The following is a 23927-nucleotide window of genomic DNA, read 5'->3' as shown; positions in this document are numbered from 1 at the left end:
TTTCATATTCCTTTAGTTCTTACTAGTATAATTCAACTTCAGTAGTTTGCAGGGAAATACAAAGCTGCTGCAGTGATTTCAGAGTTAAGGATATAAAGTAGTCCTTTTGCTCTTAGTCCTCTGACCAAAAGGACAACCGATAGGCCTGGAATTTTGTTTATTGTCTCAAGATGAGTTTACTTTAAAGAGAAATTGAACATGCTGAATTCTGTAGTAATATTTAGAGGATAAACAGTTTTACTGTTTTTGAATTTGTCACATGCAATTTGTAACTCAACAGGGTCCTGCAGATAATAAAGTGGGTGCTATTAATAGTGGATACATGACAATATCAAAGTTTATATGGCTGATGTAAGCTACTTTTTATCTGGTGACATGAAACATATTTTTATGAATGAGTAAGTGTATGCTTACATATCCCTGTCTTGTTTCCTTTCAGCTATGGAGAAGAAAGTGTTTTTTTGTTGCTAAAGAGGTCATTTATGCTTTTAGGTAATGTACATTAACATTCTGCATGTCAAACTTTATTCAGCTGTAGCCAACCCTCAATGTGTTACTGTTGACATTCCTATTAGTCTCATCCTAGATTTGATTGCTAAAGCATAACACAAATATATAATTCTGTACCAGTAGCTAAGCATAGTTGGGAATGAACTAGAGTAGAGATTAACTGCTTTTTAGTGCAAAAAATAAATATTCCAGAAACTGTGCTGCTATATAGCTTCTATATTGCTAAAGCAGGTGGCTGGTTTTAATATTAGATATAAAGTGATGTGGAAGCAAAAGTTCTGTGAAGGCTGATCCTGAGGCAAATTAAATTCTGGAGATATGTTTTGTTGCACTGACACTTCATTTTCTTTGATGATCTGTGGATTTGTTGTTGGGGTCCGTCTGTCCCCATGTTGTGATTTTTTGGTGTTTGTGATACAGTACTTTGTACATTTCTGAATGGTTGTTCTTTGTAACTTTCCAGAGATTCATTACATTTTTCATATATTGTCAATTTAATTAATTTATGCTTAGTATCATTGACTTTTCTTTGTAACAATGTAAATCCGTAGCTGGTATAAGCAATCCAGGTGTTACATCAGAATGATGTGCTTAAAACATAACTGGTTTTGTAAAAGGTTAAATATTTCATTTTTGTAGGGCACTGCTTCTATTTTAGATTCTTTTAAGAACTATTACATGAACTGTATGTTTCTTTATAATTCAAAAACAATGATTTAATATTGTATTTGTTAGGTGTCCTACTTCTTCCAAGGAACTGAAAATACTTAGATTGAAAGAATTTCTGCTTTCGTGACTTAAGTTATTACACTGCTGAAAATAAGTCCATTTTGTCTCCTGCTCCCCTAATATTTGTTGAGTGTTAAGTGAGAGCTGTGTGGTTTCAATTTGTTAGTATACTGAGTCTTCTTAGCTCATGCTGATTTAAATAACAGAAGACTTATCTTAGAGGAAATGCGCTGCTTCTCCCAGGATGGGTTTCCATCTCAATTTTTTCCATGCACAAGCCAGAGAAAACGAGGTGAAGATTTTGATTCTGAAAACATAAGTCTTAACATTTTATGGATAGGGGAACCCAAGATCACCTGAGCATGCTTTAGTGTTTGTGTGACAAAATCATGTTATTTAGTTATTTTTGGTTTTTAACAGGAAAATCCTGAAAACAAGGGCAGTGGAGACTATTTTGTTAGGATATTTGAACAATGAATAATAAGAAAATAAATTAGGATTTATTCATACGTTTGTTTGGGTCTTTTGTTTTATAGAGGAAAAGGGCTTGAGATTTTGAGTAGTGTAATGACAGTTTATTATATGTGTTTTATTTGCTTCATTCAGGAGCTGGAGATGGAGGCTTTCATGTAGGGAGGAAAGAGAAAAGAAATATTGATGCAGCAGGAGAAATATTTACAAATTTTTGCACTGAAACACCTCATACTATACAAAAAGACAACTTGAGTGGAGGGGGAGTAGGCAAAATATTGCCTCTCATAAGATAGTATTTTATTCTAAAATTGGAAAATATATAGGCTATTTGGAATTTGACATGTTGTATTTGATCTGGGAACTGTTTGATCCAACCTGATTCTTACTAGCTTACAGTGGTGGTGGATGCTTATCAAATGCTGATAGTGTCAGAGAGGTCAATGTCAGGCAGTTGAGTTGAGCTCACCAATCTGTTCAAAAGCACCTCTGGGTATGTGGTGTCCAGCTCTCTCAAGGACCATATAGTCTGGCAATGGGTTTTGATCATTCTTCCTTTTAGATATTTTAAGGAATTGACTATTTCTGTGCATGACTAATGGTCATCTTTCTCTGTGTATTATTTGCTGTTTGTTGAGAGGTGGAGATCAGGAAGATGAGAAGACTGGTTATTGGTTACATGATTATAGAATTGGATAGTTACATTCTCCTTTTTAAAACCATGCATTCTTTTGATTTAATATATCATACAAAATCTCCATCTACTGCTAAACAAATTTTTTGTCTTTATACTTGACATTTTTTTCCTCTCTGCATGAAGAAAGTGGGAGGGACAAGGCAGTAAAACACTTGGATTTTAGTCAATTCCTTGCATGCCCTATTTGCCTTTTAAGGTAGTTTTCTTTATATTTCCGTACTTGTGTGGTACTACTGGCAAGCCTTCTATTGCCAACATTGAAGCAAACAGCACTAAGATGTTTAATCAAATAGTTTACATTTCATTACATTTACCTTTCATTTACAATGTTATGTTTGGGCTCATGGAAGGAATTTCTTCAGATATCGGTGGCCATTCCGATAATTCTGGATTAGTTTTGGTGCTGGTGTCGAGGGTACATTTATGGTGAAATTCAGTGAAACACAGGTCATGCCTATGGGCAATTTCTATTTAGTGGATTCTTCTTCTGAGTTGCCAGAGCACAAATGTTATCTAAATATCTTCTTTTTGGTTGTACCCAGGCCTCTACACATTGTCTAGAGAGGGAATCCTTAGTTCTTCAGCTACTTTCACTGTGTTCAGAAAGAGAAAGCTCAATGGGGCTCTGCGTCAAGCCTGATGCCTCTGTTGAAGAGGAAATTATTTCTCAAATCTTACTGTGCAGAATTTTTCCTCATACGTATTCCATCTTTGCCTCAGTGTTGCAGATGTTTATTTTTCAGTTTTATTTTGATTGAAGCCAAGTTTATCAAAACAGACTTCAAAATAAACTTACATGAGAAGACTTATCTGAGCACACGGAACTTGAATGGGTTCCAGTGGGTTGTTCTAGAGCTATGTTCTGGAAAAAAAGAGAGAGAACAATCTAGCCCATTGGTATTCAAATACTCTTTATTAATTGATTTATTATGGAAATGCAATCTTCAGTATGCTTTACAAATAACACTACAAAAACCATTTAAAGTTACGTAACACTCTGAGGACCTTCTTCATGTTAGCTAAGTAGTTGGCTACAGGTGAATGGGGGCTGTGTTAAGCCTCTGGTGTACAAGGTAGCACTAATTTTATTGAATCAGTAATTATTATAGCACTAATGGAGTACTATGTAATTAGTTCTGCAGGAAATAGAAGACACACAGACATGTGAAATTAAGACAAATGCAAAAGGAACCAAAACATTTGTGAAGAGGTTTGCAAATACAGTGTCCTACAGAAGTCAGCAGATGGAAAAGCCTATAAGAGTGGAAGGTGAAAAGCAAAAAGAGGCAAGGAAAGCAACATATGATAAATGTATTTTTGAATATAGTTTATAACTTTAGTCACACGAAAGTGAAAACTAATAAAAATTAAACTCATCGTGTACCTTTTGACCTGAAATGTCCTAAAGCATTTTATAAACAATGCAAAAATAATATAAACTATGGCAGCAGCCCTTATTACTCAGTATTACTATTTGACTTGATCTAGAAAGAAATTAAGTTTTACAGTACAAAATGGGTTGGAAAACAAGCAACATTGAGATATTATTTTATTACCCACTGGAGGTAAGTTTTTAGTCCACAGGAATATGTTTTTTCACTCTAAGCAAATAATCTAGTCTATGTGACTTGTATTAAGCTCGTAAAAATGCACGTAGTAATCACAAATGCATATAAAAATGCAGCAATAACTGGAAGACACACATAGATCAATATAGTCTTTTCCTTAAAAAAAGTATGGAGTCATTACCTCTCACAGTGAAGAGGCAGTCTCACTTTGCATGTGAACTTCAACTTGTCCTGAAGCTTTTAATGGAATGGGAACACTTTTCTTTTGCCTACATGAATGATATTACATTATATTCATTAACTCCAATAGTATATGGCTTTAGGGCATTGGCTGTTGAAAATTACCACACCTTTTTGGAGATTCTCAGAAAGGAATTAGTAGATCTCCACAATGTTTTTCTAATACGTATTTCCCCTTTTGCCATGTAATTTCCTGTAAAAGCCATTTTGAAATCTGAGACTGAAAGAAGCTGAGGACTTCTGAAAGCATATATATCTTCTACTTGAGCACAGAACATCAGGATACACAGTGTGAGTGCACTTGTATGAGCACAGTCAAGGTAGAAAGTGTTCCATGTCAAAGAATTTTTGACAACAGTGCAAACTTGTATGTTTCTCAGTCTCTAAATACTTCCTTTTCCTTTCAGTTCTTAGAGTAGGAACTATAAAGGTTAATGCACACATTTTCAGATTAAAGCTTTTCTAATTGTATTCTCTCCTAGGTACATACGCATCATGTAATGTGTCAGTCAGAGGAATATGATCAATTTATTTTAATTTTTTTTTTCAGTAAAAACTGATTGCATCTGGTAAACACAGATTTTATTCTTCAACAATTTCTAGCCTGAAAACTTGGTGGCTCACCACATTCTAAAGTGAAAAACCTCCTATCAACAGAGAAAGGCGAAGCCTCAGTAAAGAGTAAAAATTAAAACACAGGCTGAAGTGACTGCAAGAAGCTTATTTGATAACTTCAGGAATATAAAAGAAATGTACATTGGCATAAGTTTTGTGCAGAGGTAATGGACATCAAATGATAGTGTTTGGTGCCTTCGTAATCTGAAAATCTGTTATGCTAAAAGAGTATTTTATTTACTATCAGTACTGCACTTGCCTGCTTAGATTGAAGGTTTCCTCTTCCCATTGCAGCTTAATTAGTGTATTTACTGATATTGCTAAAACTCATCATTGTTCACTGTTCTTAATGTTTTTGAGGAAGAACTGTGTAACTGCTTTTTTAGTATCTTGGAAATGTTTGGCGAGAATGATTACAAATAGGTATGTTGCACTGAGTAGTACAAGTTGAACTAATATGCTTTTTCAGATGATTAAAAAAAATTGAAAAATTTATGATGGCTTTTGTTTCTTCAAAATTCTATTGTAGCTGATTTGCCCTCTCCAAGTAAGTTTTATCATAACAAACTTTGCTCTTTACAAAGAGAATTATTTTCCGACTGATAGAAATCATTGACTCTTCAGTTTGCTTTTTTATTTATTTTTGAAGTTGCAGTGTACTTGGCCTTGAAGCCTCTTTAAGGGAAGCTAGTGGCTCTCTCAGAAATTACAAGAGAAATGTGAAGTATTTGATTAGCTTGTATTACTTAAGAGAATGCAGCATAATAAAGGATTTTTGCTTTATGAGAAACCTTCCAAGATGTATGTTATATTTTCAGGAAAATAAAGTGATAGGTCTTCTCTGAGCGAGGGCTGGATTTTCTTATGGGTTATAGGCATTTAGTATTAATGAAACAGCTTGACATCCTTACTAGCAACATTATGGCTTGTCCTGGTTTTCAGACGAATCCAGGACATGGATTCATTTGAGACTTCAGGTTCTCAAATGCCCAACCCTATATGCTCGGAAAAACATCTGTAGGTAACTTACGGCTGAAGAGTGAGGAGAGGAACCATAGGATCGAAGCAATTTTTCTCAAATATTACATTAAAGAACCAATAGAAGTTTACTTGAAATAAAAGATAATACAACTTGAGTGCAGCTATGAAAATTGAATTTCCTCAGTCTTAAATTTTATATGTAGACAAAATAACACATCACACAGGTTGATAACAAGTGAGTTGTATTAGAACACCAAGGATAGCTTCGTATTTGTATGTAAGCAAAGGTGTACATGGAAGGCTGTGCATAATAGCTCTCATCCTCTTCAAAAAGTGTCTTAGTCCCTTCTGAATTTTGGATGGGAAAAGTAATAAATTTGGCTATGTACTAATTGCTTGTCATTATTTACATCAATTAAATAATAAGTAAGGAAAGCTTTTGGTAATAGATCATCACTGAGCTATTTTTGTTAAAGATTGTGTCCTAAAATGTTGAGAAATTAATGTTAGCTTTTATTTTGCACCTGCTGGACTGTAGAACTCTTTTCATGAGTTTTGAGTAATTAAAAATGAACTGTGCATATCTGTGTTTATGTTGGTATTTTCAACACTACGGAAGTCTGTTTCAGGCAGTTCTTGATCTACATTAACATTGGAGTGATATGTATGTATCTGTATTTCATTACAAGTCAAGGCAAATCTTATTTGACCTTTAAGGTCTTTCAGGTTAAAAAATAATTGAAAAGCTGGACATGGTTTGAAGGGTTCTGAAAATTAGCAGGCATGATCACAAGCAATCTAGTTGAAGCCTTAGGATCTTACTTTAAAATTTCCGGATGCTATCTGAACACCACTCTGCAGCCGTTATGTGCTGAACCTAAATTGGGGAGAGAGCATGAGCTATCTTGTTACCTCTTTCCACAGCTTTTTTTAATATTTTTTTTGTTTTATTTCCCCTCTATTTCTTGTTCAGATATGTTCTTTGACACATTAACTTCCCCAAATAATGAAGGCTTTCTACCAGAGATGTTTTTTGGCAAGTTGAAAGTCTGGGGATGAATATTTGCTTACATAACTATTTTTTTGTTTATTTAAGGTTGCTAATCTTGCTTGTTCGTTATCAACAAATGAAGATGGAGTGAAAATTGTCCAAATGGCAGCTAATCACATAGAGAATTTATGCCCACAGGTATGACTTTTTAAATTAATTCCCATTACAGCACATTGAATATAAACTGTATTTTTGTCACACTACATAGATGTTTAGTCACTCCCCTTCAGTCCAAATTTGCATTCCCTTCACACAGCCGAGTGTAGTAAATGAAGACCAAATGATAAATCAAAGAAAAATACTCAGTTAATTTGTTTATTTTTTCTTAGTGGTCAACATAGAAGTTGTTAATAGTTGATATTGGTTGGTAGTTTTAAAAAGCTGTAAGAATTGCCATTGAAGAAACATGCTTGTTTCTGAAGGTAAACCTGTTTCTGAAGTTAAACCTGATTGAATGATCAGTGTAACATGTTGGCAATTTGGGATCATTTTTATTCTTAGAAAACGCTACATATTTTGACCTTTAACTTGAAATACTGTATTGCTTGATTTGGTTTTTGTGTATTTGAATGTTAAATCATGAATTCTTCTGATTATCACAAATTCAAAAGCCCGAGCTATTGCCTTAAGCAAATGAATAAAAAACAACGCAGTTACAGTTGCATTTTTTACAAAAAGTGTATTTGTTCTGTATTTGTCATGTTCAGAATCGTAGAGGTGTAAAAACTTCTGCAGTTATATCTATTTAGACTGATTTGTGTGAATCTGATCAGAGTGTTTTAGTCTTGAAGCTGTATAATTTCAAGATCATTAATTATTTGAAGAACACCACAATTTACACAGTGGCCTACATGTTCTTACCCTTTTGTGTGTTTGAAAGTTAAATGTAGTTGAAATAGAGGGTGAAGAGCACATATTAGTAATAAGTTCAATTACAAGCTTGAGAAGTCCATTTTATGCCTGTTGAGTTAGTGCAATACTTGAAAAAGAAACTTCTATCAAGGAGATGTAATAATCTGAAAATATGACACTAATATTTTATCTGGAATCATTCAGTTTCAGTGTCTATTTTTTATAACTTTACAGTTCTGTGTTTCATATCCCATTCTATTTGATAAAATGTGTTACTTTTTTTTTTTAAGATTATTGGCTTGTAAGAAGAATTTATGAATGACTTCTTCCAGGTTCTTTAGCTCTCATGGGGTACAAACATATCATTAGAATACATGATTATGCATCCAGATGTAGCTTTTGAATTGTAAACATACAATTTCAATATTGCATTTGATATCAGAAACTCTTAAAATCTAATTTTCACAAAAATACTGATATTCTCCACGACCATTTAAGTTGCTGGACTTTTAATTTCTGATAGGAAAATGTAAGTTTTTTGTTTGGATTTTTTTAAAATCCTAGAGGTAAACGGGGGTGAATTAATTGGTGATTGTAGATATGTCTAAACAGAAAATGTGGTGTGCATATGATAAGATTGTATTACTATTAATGCTGTGTTCATTGTACAGGATTTGCTGCTTTTTTAGATAAGGACCATTCCCTGTGAAAGCAATTGGCATTTTACCTAAAAAATAGCGGAATATGGTCTCTGCATTTTTCAGTAAATCAGATTATGCCATATCATTTAAAAAATCCTCAGCAGGGAAAATAATTATCTCTTAAGATCCCTGTAGGGCATATCAATTAGAATTTGGAATGGAGAAATTTGCATGTAGAAAGCCCTAGTGTTCTTGAAAGATTTAAAGTTAAAATTCCCATTTAAAGAAATTAGATTTTATGTGCGCTAAAAATATGTTTCTTGAAGGGAAGCACATAGTTTGGACTGAAATCTGAAATGTTTTAATTAAAACAGAAAAAAACTCAACCCAAACCATACCCCACTCCCCGAGCCATAAAAAAAGGGCAAAGAAAACAACTGCTACAGAAAACACCTTGGAATCTTGTGCATTCTGCACATTTGACCAGCAAAACTTCCCATGTAGCACTGAGACAGACACAGAGTTGGCAAGCCCTGGAGGAACACCTTTTAGTTGTTGTAATTCATAGATATATTATATTGTATATATATGTTATATATATGTTATATACTATATTAACTATATTGTACTGTAGTTAATTTTGTGGTTAAAATGTAGAAGGTAGGATGTAGAAATTCTAAATTCTGTCCTTATTTTTTTTTCTCAAGTGAGATTATTAGAAATATTTCTACAGGTCATTAAATGGAAGAAGCACAGTTTGTATGTTAGAGCACATGCAAAATATGTAATGCCTGTTGTTTTGAAATTTCATGAATACTTCACAAGAAATTAATCTTAATAATAATAATAAATACTGAAATAAAGACCTGCTAGCAGATGTTTTGATGAATGAAGAATTATTTCTCTTCATGTTACTAGCTTTTAGTTGGGAGAATTTTCTTGAGTGTTGTCATGTAAGTAAAAATCTACCGTGTCACTTTTTGTTCATGGGAGTGTTATTTGCCTGTTGTGCAAACAAAAGCATGACCTCAACAAATGCATAAGAAACAAAGCAAAGGAAAATAATGTTCAAAAGCAAACAAACTTATGGTTTTGAACAGCAAGGAAATAAATCTGTTTTGCTGCTACATATCTTGGGTTTGTTACCATTATGCTTCAGATCAGAAGCATATTTGAAGAAGACTCTGCTTCGTCTAATAGTCCTCTGGAATAGACAAAGATACCTGCTAGAGGCTAAAGCTATCAATATAGACATGGAAAAATATCTTAAGTGTGGGAAACCAGAGATTAGCAGGATCTGGATTCTCTATCTAAACTCTTACAGATTTTTACATTTTTATGGGCTAATAAGCTTTCAGGTGGTTCAACAAGTATATCTGGCACACCAGGCCAACAAGAGCAGGAACAAGAGAGAAGAGACCTAGAAGAATCTGTGTGTTTTGTACACGGAGAAATTAACCTGTTATTTGACCTGACTTCTGTGTTAGTACTAGATCCTATTTCCTTACCTCCCTTAAGGCAGGCCTCTGGTTTTGTTGGGCTGGGGAGCTCTGCTAAGGGGAAGCTGGAGGAATAAAGATGCCTTCTGCAACAGGCTCTGAAGGAGGGAGGAGGTGAGAATGGAGCTGAATGCCTTAGACCTTAGATACATGACTTAGGATAAGGATATGGCATTGGGGGAGAGTAGAGAATCAGAACTCAGATCTTACTATTTTTAATGTGCTCTGGGTTTAAGCATTGAGAGATAGAAACCATTTAGTTATAAAGTTATTAGGTGAGAAGGAAATTACGTAACAGGAAATCCATTAGAAGTTTAATTGGTCTTTGTGTTTAAAAAAATAAAAATGAAAGTGAGGGAAAATAACCTAAGAAATAAGAGAGTGAATCTTGAGCTATCTAAAATTTGTTACCTCCTTTCTTCATTTGCACCTAACCAGAAATATATCAGATCTTAAAGCAGATATTACAGCATATTTCAGATAAGCTGCTGGATGAAGTTGGCAGACACATAAATGTCCTTTATAGCTAGCTGTTGTTGATAGAAAATGTATCATTGATTCAATGGATATTAAATGCATGCTCAACCAGTTAAATCCACAGTCACTTCTGATGTGAAATGTATGTGCTCAGATAGTGATACTGGCTCTGAGCATTCATCTGCTTGAGTCTTATCTTTGTTTTGGAGCTGCTGGAGCTATGGGCTAAAAAGGAGTGCTCATCATACATCTGTTACTGAGTATTGGCTTTGTGGTAGGCCAATAAATTTGTCACAGGCAGGATAGACTTGCAACCTATAGTAGGTCTGGATATTGGGGTTTATTTAAGAACCAGGAAAGCTAGTTTTTACCCTTCTTGACGATGACACATGCTCACACATTATTCCTCTCTACAGTGTTATTTTTACTAGGTCTCAACTCTTCTTCCCAGCAAGGATACTGCGGCTAGTCCAGGAAGGTTGGGCTAAAAGTTACAGTGGTTTTGTCCTGTACATCTACTCACAGTCAGCTTTCTTGAGCTTTACTGTCCAAGGTCTCTGGGTGTCTAGTGTTTATCTCAATATATTTTCCTGACCCTCCAGGATGTTTCCTCACTTCCAGGACTATTTCTTCAGTCAGGATCTTCACCAGCATCTTTTTCAGCCCCCAAACCACGTATTTTTTTGCCAGTGTAAGTGCATATGCAGAACTAGCACATACCACTTGCAACTAGCTAGTAGCAGGCTTGAGCTCAAGTGTTCAGCCATTTCTCTTCCCCTGCCTCAGTTATCTGCTGACTATAATTGTTCACACTTATTCACAAAGTAATTCACAAGTATTTTTTACCCTACCACAGCCCTGCACTGTTCTGAAGGAACCATTTGGAAAGCAGGGGAGGGGAGGTGAGTGAGTGGACCTTTAATGACAGAGCGTTACCCACTGTAAGACCTTATGACTCTAAGGCATCCGAGTGAATTGGTGTGTTGATGCTTGTGGCAGGATCTGATGCCAAAGGCACTTTACAGTTGTTCAAAAAGAACAACTTGCAGTACAGACTGGGCTGTCCAATAAAAGTACACATCATGCTGTGCCTGTTTATGAGGAAGCTAAGGACCAAGATTTGTATCCTAATATGGTAGAATTTGTCTAGTGAAATATTTGTTGTTGCTTAGATGGAAGCTGACTTCCTCTTAGTCCTTGGCACTCTATCTGAGGGCATGTTTTTCTGAGAACATTCAGTTCTATATTCTCTCACATGCTGGTGTAACATTGGTAGAGACCGGTGTTTTGCAACCATGACTAATTATTGAGGAAAAGTATTAATGGGAAGATGTTATTTTTAAAACAAATTACATGCTTTTACTGTGTTGACTTTCAGTTTCACCACTGCTGTATGTGAAGTGCCTCCCTTTGGGAAAAAAAAAATAATTTGAGATTTGGTATGGCATTGATTTATTTGTTTTATAGTTGTAGTTGATGTATTCATTTTCTTGATGTCTATAATACTTTGATATCTCCAATTTTAAAATGGTTCTGCAGTGAAGTGTTCAGTTGTAGGCAAGATTTGGTACCTGTGATAGCATTTTTGCCCTACACTGCTTGTTCAGAACTTTGTACTGACAAATTATTAAAGTTCACGTCACAGGCTTTACTCTTACCTATTCACTCTGGTTTACTCAGTCTATAATAGTCAGCAAATGGATATCTAAGTGTGTTTGGTTTCTCCCTTACTCTATTTTTCCTTCAGTAGAAATGTCTTCTGTAGTTCATTTAGTGCCCATACTTCTCTTTCCCCTCCACCCCCCACTCCCCACTCCTACCCCTTCCCGCATTTACTTTGTACATCTGCACCTACAATTACTCTTAGGTTTTCTCAGAATACTGTGCAAGAAGTTAAGTTGGCAAACTTGAAAACAGAGGCATAAGTTTTGTTAGTCCTGTTCCTACAGCACTTATGGTTCAGCTGTGAGGAAAAAGCTGTAACACCAAAGATCTAATTAGGATCTAACTAAATTTACAATTCTATAAGTCTATGAAAAGGAGTGAGAAATGCAGAAGAGCTGAGGTTAGACCTGTTAATATTCAGCTCTAAATCAGGCCGATTATTATTTTGGTTTGCAGTTTGTTTGGAATGTCTGGCTTTGCTAAGTTAATTTTACTAGAGATGCAATTTTCCTTTCAATGCAGAAATTACATAAACCACCTAATTACTACTTTTAAAATGGAGACTATCACCTTTCCCACAGAAAGAACTCTTTGACTAAGAATGTTTAATGTATGCAAAAGCATCTGATAAGCATCCTATCTCAGTGCAGTTTTCATCACTTTCACAATCTAGATCAAAGTGTTTATTTCTACTTACACCTGCCTAGAATTACCTTTAATCTTTTAAATAATCATTTTCATCATGTTCTTTGACACCATTCAGTAAATTATGCTGTAAGATCTAATGTTAGTAAATTCTTAATAAAATGTCTGACTCCCCAAATTGAGTTTGAACATGGCAAACAATCAAAAGTCCTACTGAGCACTGTCTCTGAAAATAACTACTGCTATTCTACAACTCTGCTAGTCATAGGCTGCAGTAGACAATATGTGATATATGTTATGTGAGCATCAATCTCTACCATACCGAGTGTATGGTATCTTGGGATCGTTTTTGCAGTTGGTTTTTATATTTGCTATTCTTTCCCTTCCTACATTTTTTTTTAAATATACTAAAGAAAAGAGCATAACATTTGGCACATTTGTGGAAGATGAAGCTTTAGTTGTCAGAACCATCCTTCCTTGCTGCTTGGAACTTAATATGTTGTAAGTTATTTTTAATACTGCTTGGTATGTGATACACCACTAAAGACAAGACAATTTTTTGGCTCTTTGAGTTAGTAAACGAATTAGTGTGGTAGTTCAAGTAACATGGAGTGCTATTAGGGTAAGCAAGATGCTGAGCTGATCAGTGGGAATATGTTTATACACGTCATGTTTCCAGGCTGTTCAAATACTGATCTGACAGCTGACTTGAACATTTGTATTTGGCTTGTCCAGTATAATTAATCTGCTTTTTCAATGCCAACATGACTATCTGGGACTTACTGCTGTATTTTGGTATTGCAGATCTGCTTCTCTATTGACATATACCTGCAGGGAGGACAATGGCAAAAAATTGCCAAGATTCCTTGCAAGAAACCAGCCCCTACAGCCTTCCTGTCTTTGAATTTTAGAAATGTCAGCATTGTGTTAGTGGGACTTTCCTATCTTTCTAGCAGACAGTATTAAGCCTGTTGCGTGATTTTTTGGATCATGTGAAATGGTCTGTGTTCATCAGTAAATTTAGAAATGCCATGGAACCAACAGTTGAGGAACTATTGTGTTTTTTGGAGTGTGTGTGTGTGTGTAGAAGACAAACAAAGCATCTCTGATATAGTCCACAACAATTTGGTGCAAAGTTGCATGGTTCCTTTCAGCAGCCTAACAGTTATAGCAACGTCTCACTCACATGAATATTGAACGGAGAAGCTTTGATTTGATTGGAGTTTTGATTGGAAGCTCCAATTGGAACATCTTTGTTATGAGGAAAGGCTGCAGGAACTGGGGCTGATTAGTCTGGAGAAAAGGAGACTGAGGGGGGATCTCATGAATATTTACAAATATCTAAATGGTGGGTGTCAGGAAGTTGGTGCATCACTTTTTTCTGTTGTATCTGGTGACAAGACAAGGCATAATGCAAAGAAGCTGGAACACAAAAAGTTCCATTTAAACATAAGGAAAAACTATTTTACTGTGAGGGCTGGAGAGAGTTCAGCACAGGGCCACAAAGATGGTGGAGGGGAACATCTCCCTTATGATGAAAGGCTGAGGGAGCTGGACTCTTTAGCTTGCAGAAGAGGAGGCTGAGGAGTGGCTTCATTAGTGTTTACAAATATATAAAGGGTGGGTGTCAGGAGGATGGAGCCAGGCTGTTCTCAACAATGTCCAATGGTAGGACAAGGGCTAATGGGTATAAGCTGGAACATAAGAGGTTCCAAATAAATACAAAGAAGAATTTATTCACTGTGAGGGTGATGGAGCACTGGAATGGGCTGCCCAAGTGGGTTGTGGAGTTTTCTTCTCTGGGGACATTCAAAGCCCCCTGGATGAGTTCCTGGGTGACCTATTCTAGGTGGTCCTGCTCTGGCAAGGGGAGTTGGACTAGATGATTTTTTGATGTCCCTTCCAATCCTTAAGATTCTGTGATGGAGCCCTGGCACAGGCTGTCCAGGGAGGGTGAGGAGTCTCCTTCTCTGGAGATGTTCAAAACCCACCTGAACACATTCTTGTGTGACCTCATCTGGGTGGACCTGCTTTAGCAAGGTGGTTGGACTAGATGACCTCTAGAGGTCCATTCCAACTCCTACCATTCTATGATTCTATGATTTCCAAGCAGGCCTTGCATATTCTTTTTGCTTTTTTCCTAAAACTATGATCATAAGTTTGTTGTGTTCCTATAAGTTTTGCTCAGGCTTTAAATGTGAATGTCCTATAAAATCTTTTTCTAAAAATTGAACATTTTATCAGTGTGGTTTTTTTCCTTTATAAAAACTAGCAGGGGAATTTAATCTTTCCTTTGAGCTGTGTTATGATTTACACTTAAATTGTTTAGCCCTCTTGGGTTGATACAGATAGATGGATATTATTTGCTTCTCTGTTATTTTCTGGAAAGTAGGTACTGGATTGAACAAAGCTTATAGCTAATAAGAGGACAGCATCTTTTGATGTGTTTCATTTTTCAGGTATTGGAGTTTAATTGTATATTTTATGAAGCTGTGGATTTTTGAAGCTAGCAATTTACATTTTCTATGTATTTACTTTTTCTTCAGAGAAAATCAATCATCCATTTTATTATTTGCTTTGGTACATTAAATGGTGGGGGACAGTGAAGAAGTTTTTTATTAGCTTCATAAAACCTCACCAATATCAGTTTAATAACCACATTTGTTTCATCTTGGTTGAACTGTCTGTGTGGTGTCTCCTTTTATCTGAACACCATTTTCTTCAAATACAGCAGTCTTGTGCAAGGGCAGAAATAATGGGGGAGAACACGGTAAATCAATGAGTTCTTACCATCTGTTTTAAAAGTGAGCAAACAGATGTTAACATCTCTAACAGTATCTGACACCATCCTAAGTACCATCTCCAGCCTTTCAATTGAGAGATTAATTAAAAGTACATATGTTTAAGGACAATATTTCTAAAGCTAAAGGAAATACATTTTGGTGAAGTGGTACAGTTCTCGTATAGGTTTTCATGGTATTAGCAAAGTCCACACACAATGCTGCTGAAGTTAATGAATAAATTGTCATTAAGATTGCTAGCTATAGTAGTCTGCTTGGACATTTCCTTGTTTATTTCCTTCTCTTACGTCTTAGTTCCACAACCACTTTAGTCTGGCATACATCATCAACGTTACTAGAGACTGGACCTTCTTCTTATTCTCAGGCTGTTAGTTCTGCTTCCTTCACTTGTGAGTAACAATAGCAATCATACAGCTATTCAACAATCTGGATCAGGAAATTGATACAGCTGAGGAAACTGATGCAGCTGAGAATGAACCTGGGAAGCAAGTAAGAAAGTTCATTTTCATTGAGGTTGATTGCCTCTTGTACTTTGCCTTATGGGTGTATGAACACTACTTGCTGGCTGTAGGGAAGGAGGGAGGGAAAAGGAGTCTAAAGGAGGAGCAGGTCACAACTTTTGGTAGCAGTTCCGACTAAGGCCCTTTTGAGCTGACAGTGGCACAGCTTTGGTGTTAGAAATTAATGCTCGTTTTCAATAGTAGTGCATGCATAGCTGTTGTTACTGACTACCTGGAGACATTGTGTGGGAAAACTTTTTAGTCTAGTCCTTAAGTGTCATAATAATATATGATCCTATTTGGATGGATGTTCCTTTGTGCCAGCAGAACACTGCAGGCTTAATGTGACGGACCATCTGCAGAAAAGGAACATGTACAAAGCCAGCAGTGCTCCTGTGTCTAGTCTGACTAGACAAGGACTGAAAATAATATGAAGAAGACAACATTTCTCATGTCCTCTAACATTATTTCCTGATATTAATGGATCTAGGAACTTACTTTTTTTCTGTTTGTGAAAATTAAGGTTTGTTGCTTTAAAAAGATGGTAAAGCACATGTGATTTTTAGCTGATTGGGGTACTATGGAATCCTAATGTGTGGGCCACCTATCAGAAGGCTTAATGCTTTGTGCTCCTACACAAATAGACTTGTCTGGTGTTTGCTTTGGTTTGAACTTCTCCAGTAAACAGATTGAAGGGAGAAAAAAAAGAATGACACCATGGCTCTTAGATTTCCCTTAAAGTCTCACATTGGCTGTGACTACTTAGCTGTTATATGTTAGTACTTGGAAAGAGAATAATTAAGTACAAAATGCCTTGAGGTTTTCAGTCTTAACTTTCATCTTCCAGCATCTGTTGTGTTAGAACAGACTCCTCAAAAAATTCTCAGTTTATAATATCAAAAAACACCCCCAACCCTGAGTAACCTCAACTTCTGTAGCAATACAGAAGCTCTCTTCTGCTTATCCCACCTGCAGTTAGTGGACTTAAGATATGACAATGATTTAGTTTCTCAAAATTGCTGGTGGGCATTTACTGTAGATTTGTACTGCACAAAAGTGCTACGAGTGTTTTATAAACAATTTATTTTCCCCTGTGCCTTTAAAACTTGAAAGTATCCTTCCTAGAAAGATATTTCTATTTTATCTCTTCAACTTCATCCTTCTTTCTGAATTTATAAGTTTTCCTGAGATGCCACATTTTGTTCATGACAATCCCACAGCAGAATGCTGGAGTAGGAAAGAAAGTCAATATAACATCATTATTAGAGATGGCTTGTGATAAAAATACCTTACTGAGTCTGGGGAGGAGGATGGTCATAGTAAAGGAAAGTTTAGAGTAGTAAAAGATAGCAAAATTATACCACTAAGAGAGATAGTTTTACATGTTTTTTGGAAGAGAAGGGTGGCCGTCATGAAAATCAGAGAATATAGATAGCTAAAACATGCAGTAATAGAGGAGCATAAGTAGCATAGTTTGTCAAGGGAACACCTTCCTCTTGTTGAAGCAAGAAGCTATGATCTACACTCTTCTGTCTGACAACCTTGTTCTGTGGTGTTGGGCATATTGCTATTATGAGCTTTTTACCTAATTGAGGTGTTTTCAGCTGGAATACTGAAACTGTGATGGGGATTCTCATGGGTGCTTCAGCACCTGGAGGCAGCAGGTGATGTAAGTGGCAGAGAACAGATGCAAGCACCAAGGGAAGTGAGTGAGGTAGAGATGTGGTTGATGTAGTTGCAACATTGACAGGGGGGAGTTGTGTGGTCCATATTCCTGTATGTCCTATGAGCTGCAGCTTAGAAGAAAGCTTTTTTTGACAGTTTCTAGTGTCTTCTGAACAAGCTTGGAAAGAAAAAGTGCAAAAATGTTTTTTTTTCTTTTTCTCCCACCTCCCCCTCCCCTCCCACCCACCTTCTCCGTCTGTCACTGATGCAGGGTCTAACTTGAGTGGTTAACATGCTTCTGAGGGAAGTGTCTGACCTGGAGAAGTGTGAAGAGGTGAATCTTATAAAAATTTGCCTGATTCATGTCTCTGAGCTTCCAAGTTTTTGAGTTGAGCTTTTAAGTGGTTTCTATAGAAGTAGAATCAAATTGAAAGCAGCAGATAACTACCCTTCTTGTGTTTTTGTGATTTCAAGATTCATGGATTTCTCATTACCTGCCCTGAACTATCCTCACTGTTTGGAAGGTAACAAGGGCTTTGTTTTATTTTTTGCACTTCTTTCCGCTCATGGGGTATATGTGAAATACAGGACAGAAAATGAAAACTAGAAGGATACACGGGAATACTTAGGTTATGTTAATGTCATGTGTACTGTTTTCTTCTTGGTTATAGTAGTTTTGGTTGCAGAGGATTTTGACTTGCAAGGAATTCAGGAAAAAGGCGATTTGAAACTCTCTTGGAGGGAGGTATTTCACTGGGGAAAAAAACCCAACAAACCTTTCAATCGCTAACCCCTCAAAATGTAGCAGTGAGGATCTTTGAGGCTACAGTTGTTTGCCAAGGGGACAAAATGTATTGACTTCACTTCGCAGTAACACATCTGGTGGTATGACATATTTGCTTTGGAGGAAACTATAAATCTTCATAGTGTTAGTGATAATTTTATGTTCTTATATATGAAAGTATATGTCCCCAAGCAAATGGTTATTCTCTTAAGTATTGCAATTTATGTATAGGAATGTAACTGAAAACTTACTACACCTCTGTGATGAAATCCTGTGATGCTGGTTCTTGTGGACTAATTCTACTCGTATAAAATATATTACTGGAAATAATTGTCTTATTTTAGAGTCCTCCTTGTTCCTGAGTAGTTAGAATATACCTGATCTGTCATGATGCATTTACATAATGCTCATGATGCTGTCTTAATTTGTTAACTCCCAGATCTTACTGTGTCTTTCAACTGTTCTCAGTGTTTTACTTGTTTATTCACAGGCCTAATTTTCTCCCCCATGTATCTTTAGATGATGAATTGAGGAAAACTAAAATTCTTTTTTTTCAGATGATGTGATGCCATTTGGTAGATTTTGGGATTATAGTGCCCTCAAGACTATTCTTTGGATTTGCTAGCCTGCACAGACATCTTGATGTGTGCTTGTTCAATGTTTGGGATTTGTTAAGAGAAACACTAAGGTTTTCATAGAGATGTCTTTCGTGTTTTTTCCAAATGCATTGTTCACATCTCTTACTGCAACATTATTAAATAGAAATCAGTCTTAAGTTACCTTACACATTCTGAATTTTAAGTGTCTCTTTCAGTTAATTTCCTCAAATATTGAACCATTAACTCACATAATGTCTGTTACCCAGTAATTCAAATTAGGACTGGATAACAGGGTGGTAGTGTTTGTCCTGGTCAAGGATGTTACCCTAATTAACTTGTAAGAGTAAGAACTATAGAGAATATTCTAACTATGTGACAAAAAATATCTGTATAAAAACAGGTGACTTCATGAGTAAATCCAACTCTATCTGAACAAATGAAACTTTAGAAACTTTACTTCCTATTTTATATATCAGTGTCTTGAGGTTTATTTTAGTCTTCTATTACAAAAATTTGCTTTTCTTGAATTTAAAATTTGCAGTTGAGAATTCATTCTTCAGAGCTTGATAAAATTTTGGGATCTTTGCTTTCTGAGCAGTCTAGTTGTCCCACATATACACAGGCTGTAATTAGTAAATTAGTAATTAGAAAATTGAAACTGTAGCTGAAATTGTTTTAAGGAATTGACCAATGTTGTGATTTGCTTGATAGAGAGATACTGAATACTAGGTCTATAGCAAACACAAAAATACAGTTTGAGGAACAGTGTTTTTTTATGAGTGGAAAAGTGCACTTTTGATTCTTGAAATAAACCAGGGGATTCGTGCAGTTCACCCCCATGCCTTGAATATCATATGCAAAACATTCCTTGGGTCATTTACAGACGCTTTATTGACTAAGACAGAAATAGAAGTGTTTGCTTATTCCTGTTACTTTAGTTTCGGTATTGTAAAATAGAGAAAGTACTTAACAATTGAAATTACTGATTTCCTGCAGATCAAGCACCTGCAAAGAAACCCCAACATATTGCCTGATCTGCTGTCTGGTTCACTTATCAGGTCAGATGAATTAGTTCTGGAAGGGAGGTGCTGTCAGATAGATTTAAAAGTCAGTCTGTAAGTGTTCAGTCTATTTTGTATTCTGTGTTTCTGTCCAAAATATAAGTTATCCACTCAAATGTGAATACTGGATACTATTACTGCATTTCCAGTCTTTTTCACTTTCATAATGTTTTAAGCTAACCTGACAGTATCTGTTTGTTTGTTTTTTTTTTTTTAAATCTTGTTTTCTTATCTCAGAATGTTTTATTAAGGTCTCTGCTCAGTCCTTGAAGTGTTAATCACAGAATCATAGAAACATAGAGTAATAGAATGGTAGGGGTTGGAAGGGACCTTCAGAGATCATGTAGTCCAACTCCCCTGCAGAAGCAGGTCCTCCTAGATCAGGTCATATAGGAACATGTCCAGGCAGGTCTTGAAGACCTCCAAGGAAGGAGCCTCCACACCCTCCCTGGGCAGCCTCTGCCACTGTTGCATCCCCCTCACAGTAAAATAGTTTTTTCTTATGTTTAAGTTGAACTTTTTGTGTTCCAGCTTCATCTCATTACCCCTTGTTACTAGATACAATAGAAAAAAGGAGTGCCCCAACCTCCTGACACCCACCATTTAGATATTTGTAACTATTAATGAGATCCTCCTGCAGTGTTGTCTTCTCCAGACTAAACAGCCCCAGTTCCTGCAGCCTTTCCTTGTATGAAAGACGTTCCAGTCCCCTGATCATCTTGGTGACCCTGTACTGGAAACAACTGGCAACACTTCATGTGCCTTTCCTGTAGGAGGTTTCCAAATGCATTCAGAAACACTCCTGTGGTGCCTTTATGAAGCCGAGACAGTTGTGTATGAGGGTAGTGGGGAGCTTCAGAGGACTCTGGTGTTTTTCCATTGTTTGGTAGGGGTTTTTTCTTGTTTATGTTTGGTTTCGTTTTCCATTTCTTCCTCAAGAGTGCACCAAGACTCTCAGTAGTGCTAGACTATGTTGGGAAGTATGCTTTTGAGTGAACTTACACAAATGGTTTTAATAAAGTACAAAAAACTTTATCGTAGTGTAATAAAAACAATATTTCAGTCTGGCACGAGCAGCCACTGCCCAGACATCAGGAGACAGAGCTGCACAGGAATGTATTTAATTTCTAGCCTGGAGAAGCAGATCAATAATGTTCATACTATTGTTGGCTTACCCCTGTCGAGGTTTAAACCCAGCTGACAATAACCAAACTATGCAGTTGCTCACTCTTTCCCACCTGAGGTTGGATAGGGAGGAGAATCAGGAGGAAAAGGCAGGATTGAGATAAGCACAAAGTAAGAGAACAAGGATGGAAGAAGCAGCCATACCTCCAGCACACTCCGCCTGCCTCCCGGCTGAGAAGCTGTGTTTCCTGCGCCCGGCAGCTGGCCAGAGACACTGCGTGTGACATCACACGGCAGCAAATGGCCTGGCCATGCCAAACCCAGGACAACTCTCTACTGCATAATTGTCCTTCTTGAGGGATTTCTTTACTTGTGTTGTTTATCATTTATTCGCAGAATTCTTTGCTCGTAGCTTGTAATAACAATGTAGAAATTAAATCTGCCCTTAATGATTGGTATCAAGGCAGCATTTGCTGCATTTGAAGAGTGAAACAATACATACTGATATGTTTCAGTGGTATTTTTTATCTCAAAGCTTAAAGTTACCTAATAATAGATAAATCCATAGTTAATAAATACTAAATAAATAAATCCATAGCTCAGTTCTAAAACTTATTACCACTCATATTCAACCATGGCACTGTCAAACCAAGTGCAATCCCTTCTTCCTGCTTTAAATGATTGAAAACAATGATGAAACAGAATCACACAACAAGTTATTTAAATGCTGACTCTGCCAAAACAGAGTCCAAACAGAACTTGGACATTTTATATTGTATCATAATTTGTCTTAAGGATTTTAACCATTGCATTTAGTATTTCAGGAATTGCTGTATTCTTATTATTACATCATTATTTCTTACTGGAATTTTTTAGTCTCTAAACAGTAAGTGTCAATCTTTTCTGAATATAATGTAAAAAATTATAGTGAAAAATCCTATTTTCATATGTTTATCCCATCATACCACCTGCACACCTGAGTCCTTATAACTATCAGTACTTCCTCCTGCTGCTGAAAAAGAAGTTTTTCAGGATGTTGTGAGAAAGCACAATATGAAATGGGTGGAACTTCTATATTCAGAAGATGAGGAGGGAAGCTTCTTGTGGAAGTACAATCTTTCTTTGTCACCAATGTGTCACTTTTGATACAATGATTAAACCATCTTCCCTAACTTTGCACCTCCTTTTATCTGTTTTCAGTGTAGATTTCACCTTTTTAAATTCACTGAACAAAGCTGATTTCATTAATAGCTATAGTAAGTAATTTATTTACTCTTGGAATGCACTTATCCCCTGGGTAGGATTTGTCTATTGTCTAGCACTGCGTTGTCAACATGGCCTCAATTTTATTTAATTATCTTGACAAAATACATTTTATGATTAAATAGTCTGTATACTGTATACTAGATACTCAGCTTTCAAAGCTTTTAAATAGTTAGGAGTTTTTCATATCTTTGTTATTTTAATGGCTTTTTATGGCAGATGCCAAAGCAACATTGTCATATATCTCTGAGCCTTTTTATCATTATAGTGGAGCTTTTTGCTTGCAAGTTAGTTTTTTGAATTAGTAGCAAATATGGTTGCCTTCTTACAGAGCTTGGGGATGTCTGGATATTTAAGTTCCCCACTGTGTTGTTTAAGAGATTCCTGTCAAGCTATGCCTTGTATTTCAAGTTTTGCACAATTTTCGATTCTTTTAACAGAAACCACTGATTGGCAACATATTTCTGTGGTTTCTTTAGTAGTAACCACTCAGGAAATACTGTTTTGTGACGTTGCTGCATGATCTATTGATAATTATGACTTTACATTTCTATTACCTGTCTTAGAGTATCCCTGGGAAGTGAGTTGTTTTTGCCCCAGAAAGAGTCAATGTTAGTAACTAAGTATTTTAATAGAATTATTATATAACTGTGCATTACATAACAATTATAGAATAATTCAGGTTGGGAGGGACCTTAAAATGTCTATAGCTCAGCCTTCTGCTCACAGCAAGTTCAATACTGAGTTCCAAACTGACTTGCTCTAAACTTTGACTGGCCAGGTCTTGAAAATCTCCACGGGAAGAGACTGTGTAAGCCCCTTAGGCATCCTGTCTCGCTGCTTGACTGACCTTGGTGTGAAAAATGCTCTTGAGCACATCTGTGCTAGCTCTCATCAGAACCTCCCTCAGTTTCTGATGACTGTCAGGATGTCCTTCTACTATGTGTGGCTATGAAGAGTCTGTCTGTGCCATCTTTGTAATCTCCTCATTAGGTCGAAAGGCTGCTGTTAGATCCCTCTGAATCTACCTTTTTTGCAGGCTGAACAAGCCCTGTTCTCTCTCCCTTCTTGCAAGGTAAGAACTCCAGCCTCTAACCTTCTGCTGGATTTACTCTATTTTATTGATATCTCTCTTGCATCAGAGGGCCTCAAACTGAACAATTGGACACCATTTTTTAGATGTGATCTAGTAAGTATTCTCTTTCTTATTCTACTAGATCTGCTTCCACCCTTGCAGACCACTGTGCTGTTAGCTTTCATTGTTGCTGGGTCATGCTGCTGACACACATTTGGAAGTTGTATCTAGCAGGGTGTCAAGTCCTTTTTCAGCAGAGCTGCCTCCAAGCCAGCTGGTTCTCAGATCATGTTGAGACAAGTAGTTATTTCATCCCAGCTGCAAGACATTCAGTTGATTACTTTTGAAAAAAGGAAGAAAAACCTTAGGTTGTCTTAGATTAAAAGTGGTTGGATGGGAGTTTATGCTACTGA

The 23927-nt window shown here is 36.3% G+C and overlaps 1 protein-coding gene across 1 annotated transcript in view; it reads left to right on the top strand.

Annotated features, from left to right (window-relative positions):
- Positions 1-23927, top strand: part of CTNNA3 (catenin alpha 3) — a 493584-nt gene that overhangs the window by 311768 nt on the left and 157889 nt on the right. The window contains exon 9 of the mRNA XM_062001246.1: positions 6908-7000. Within this exon, the coding sequence (XP_061857230.1) occupies positions 6908-7000 (93 nt within the window). The remainder of the gene's footprint in view (positions 1-6907; positions 7001-23927) is intronic.

The sequence above is a fragment of the Colius striatus genome, chromosome 8 (genome assembly GCF_028858725.1).
Source record: "Colius striatus isolate bColStr4 chromosome 8, bColStr4.1.hap1, whole genome shotgun sequence".
Taxonomy (NCBI): Eukaryota; Metazoa; Chordata; class Aves; order Coliiformes; family Coliidae; genus Colius; species Colius striatus.
The sequence above is the reverse complement of the archived record's forward strand: the minus strand, read 5'-3'. Positions and strand labels throughout refer to the sequence as shown.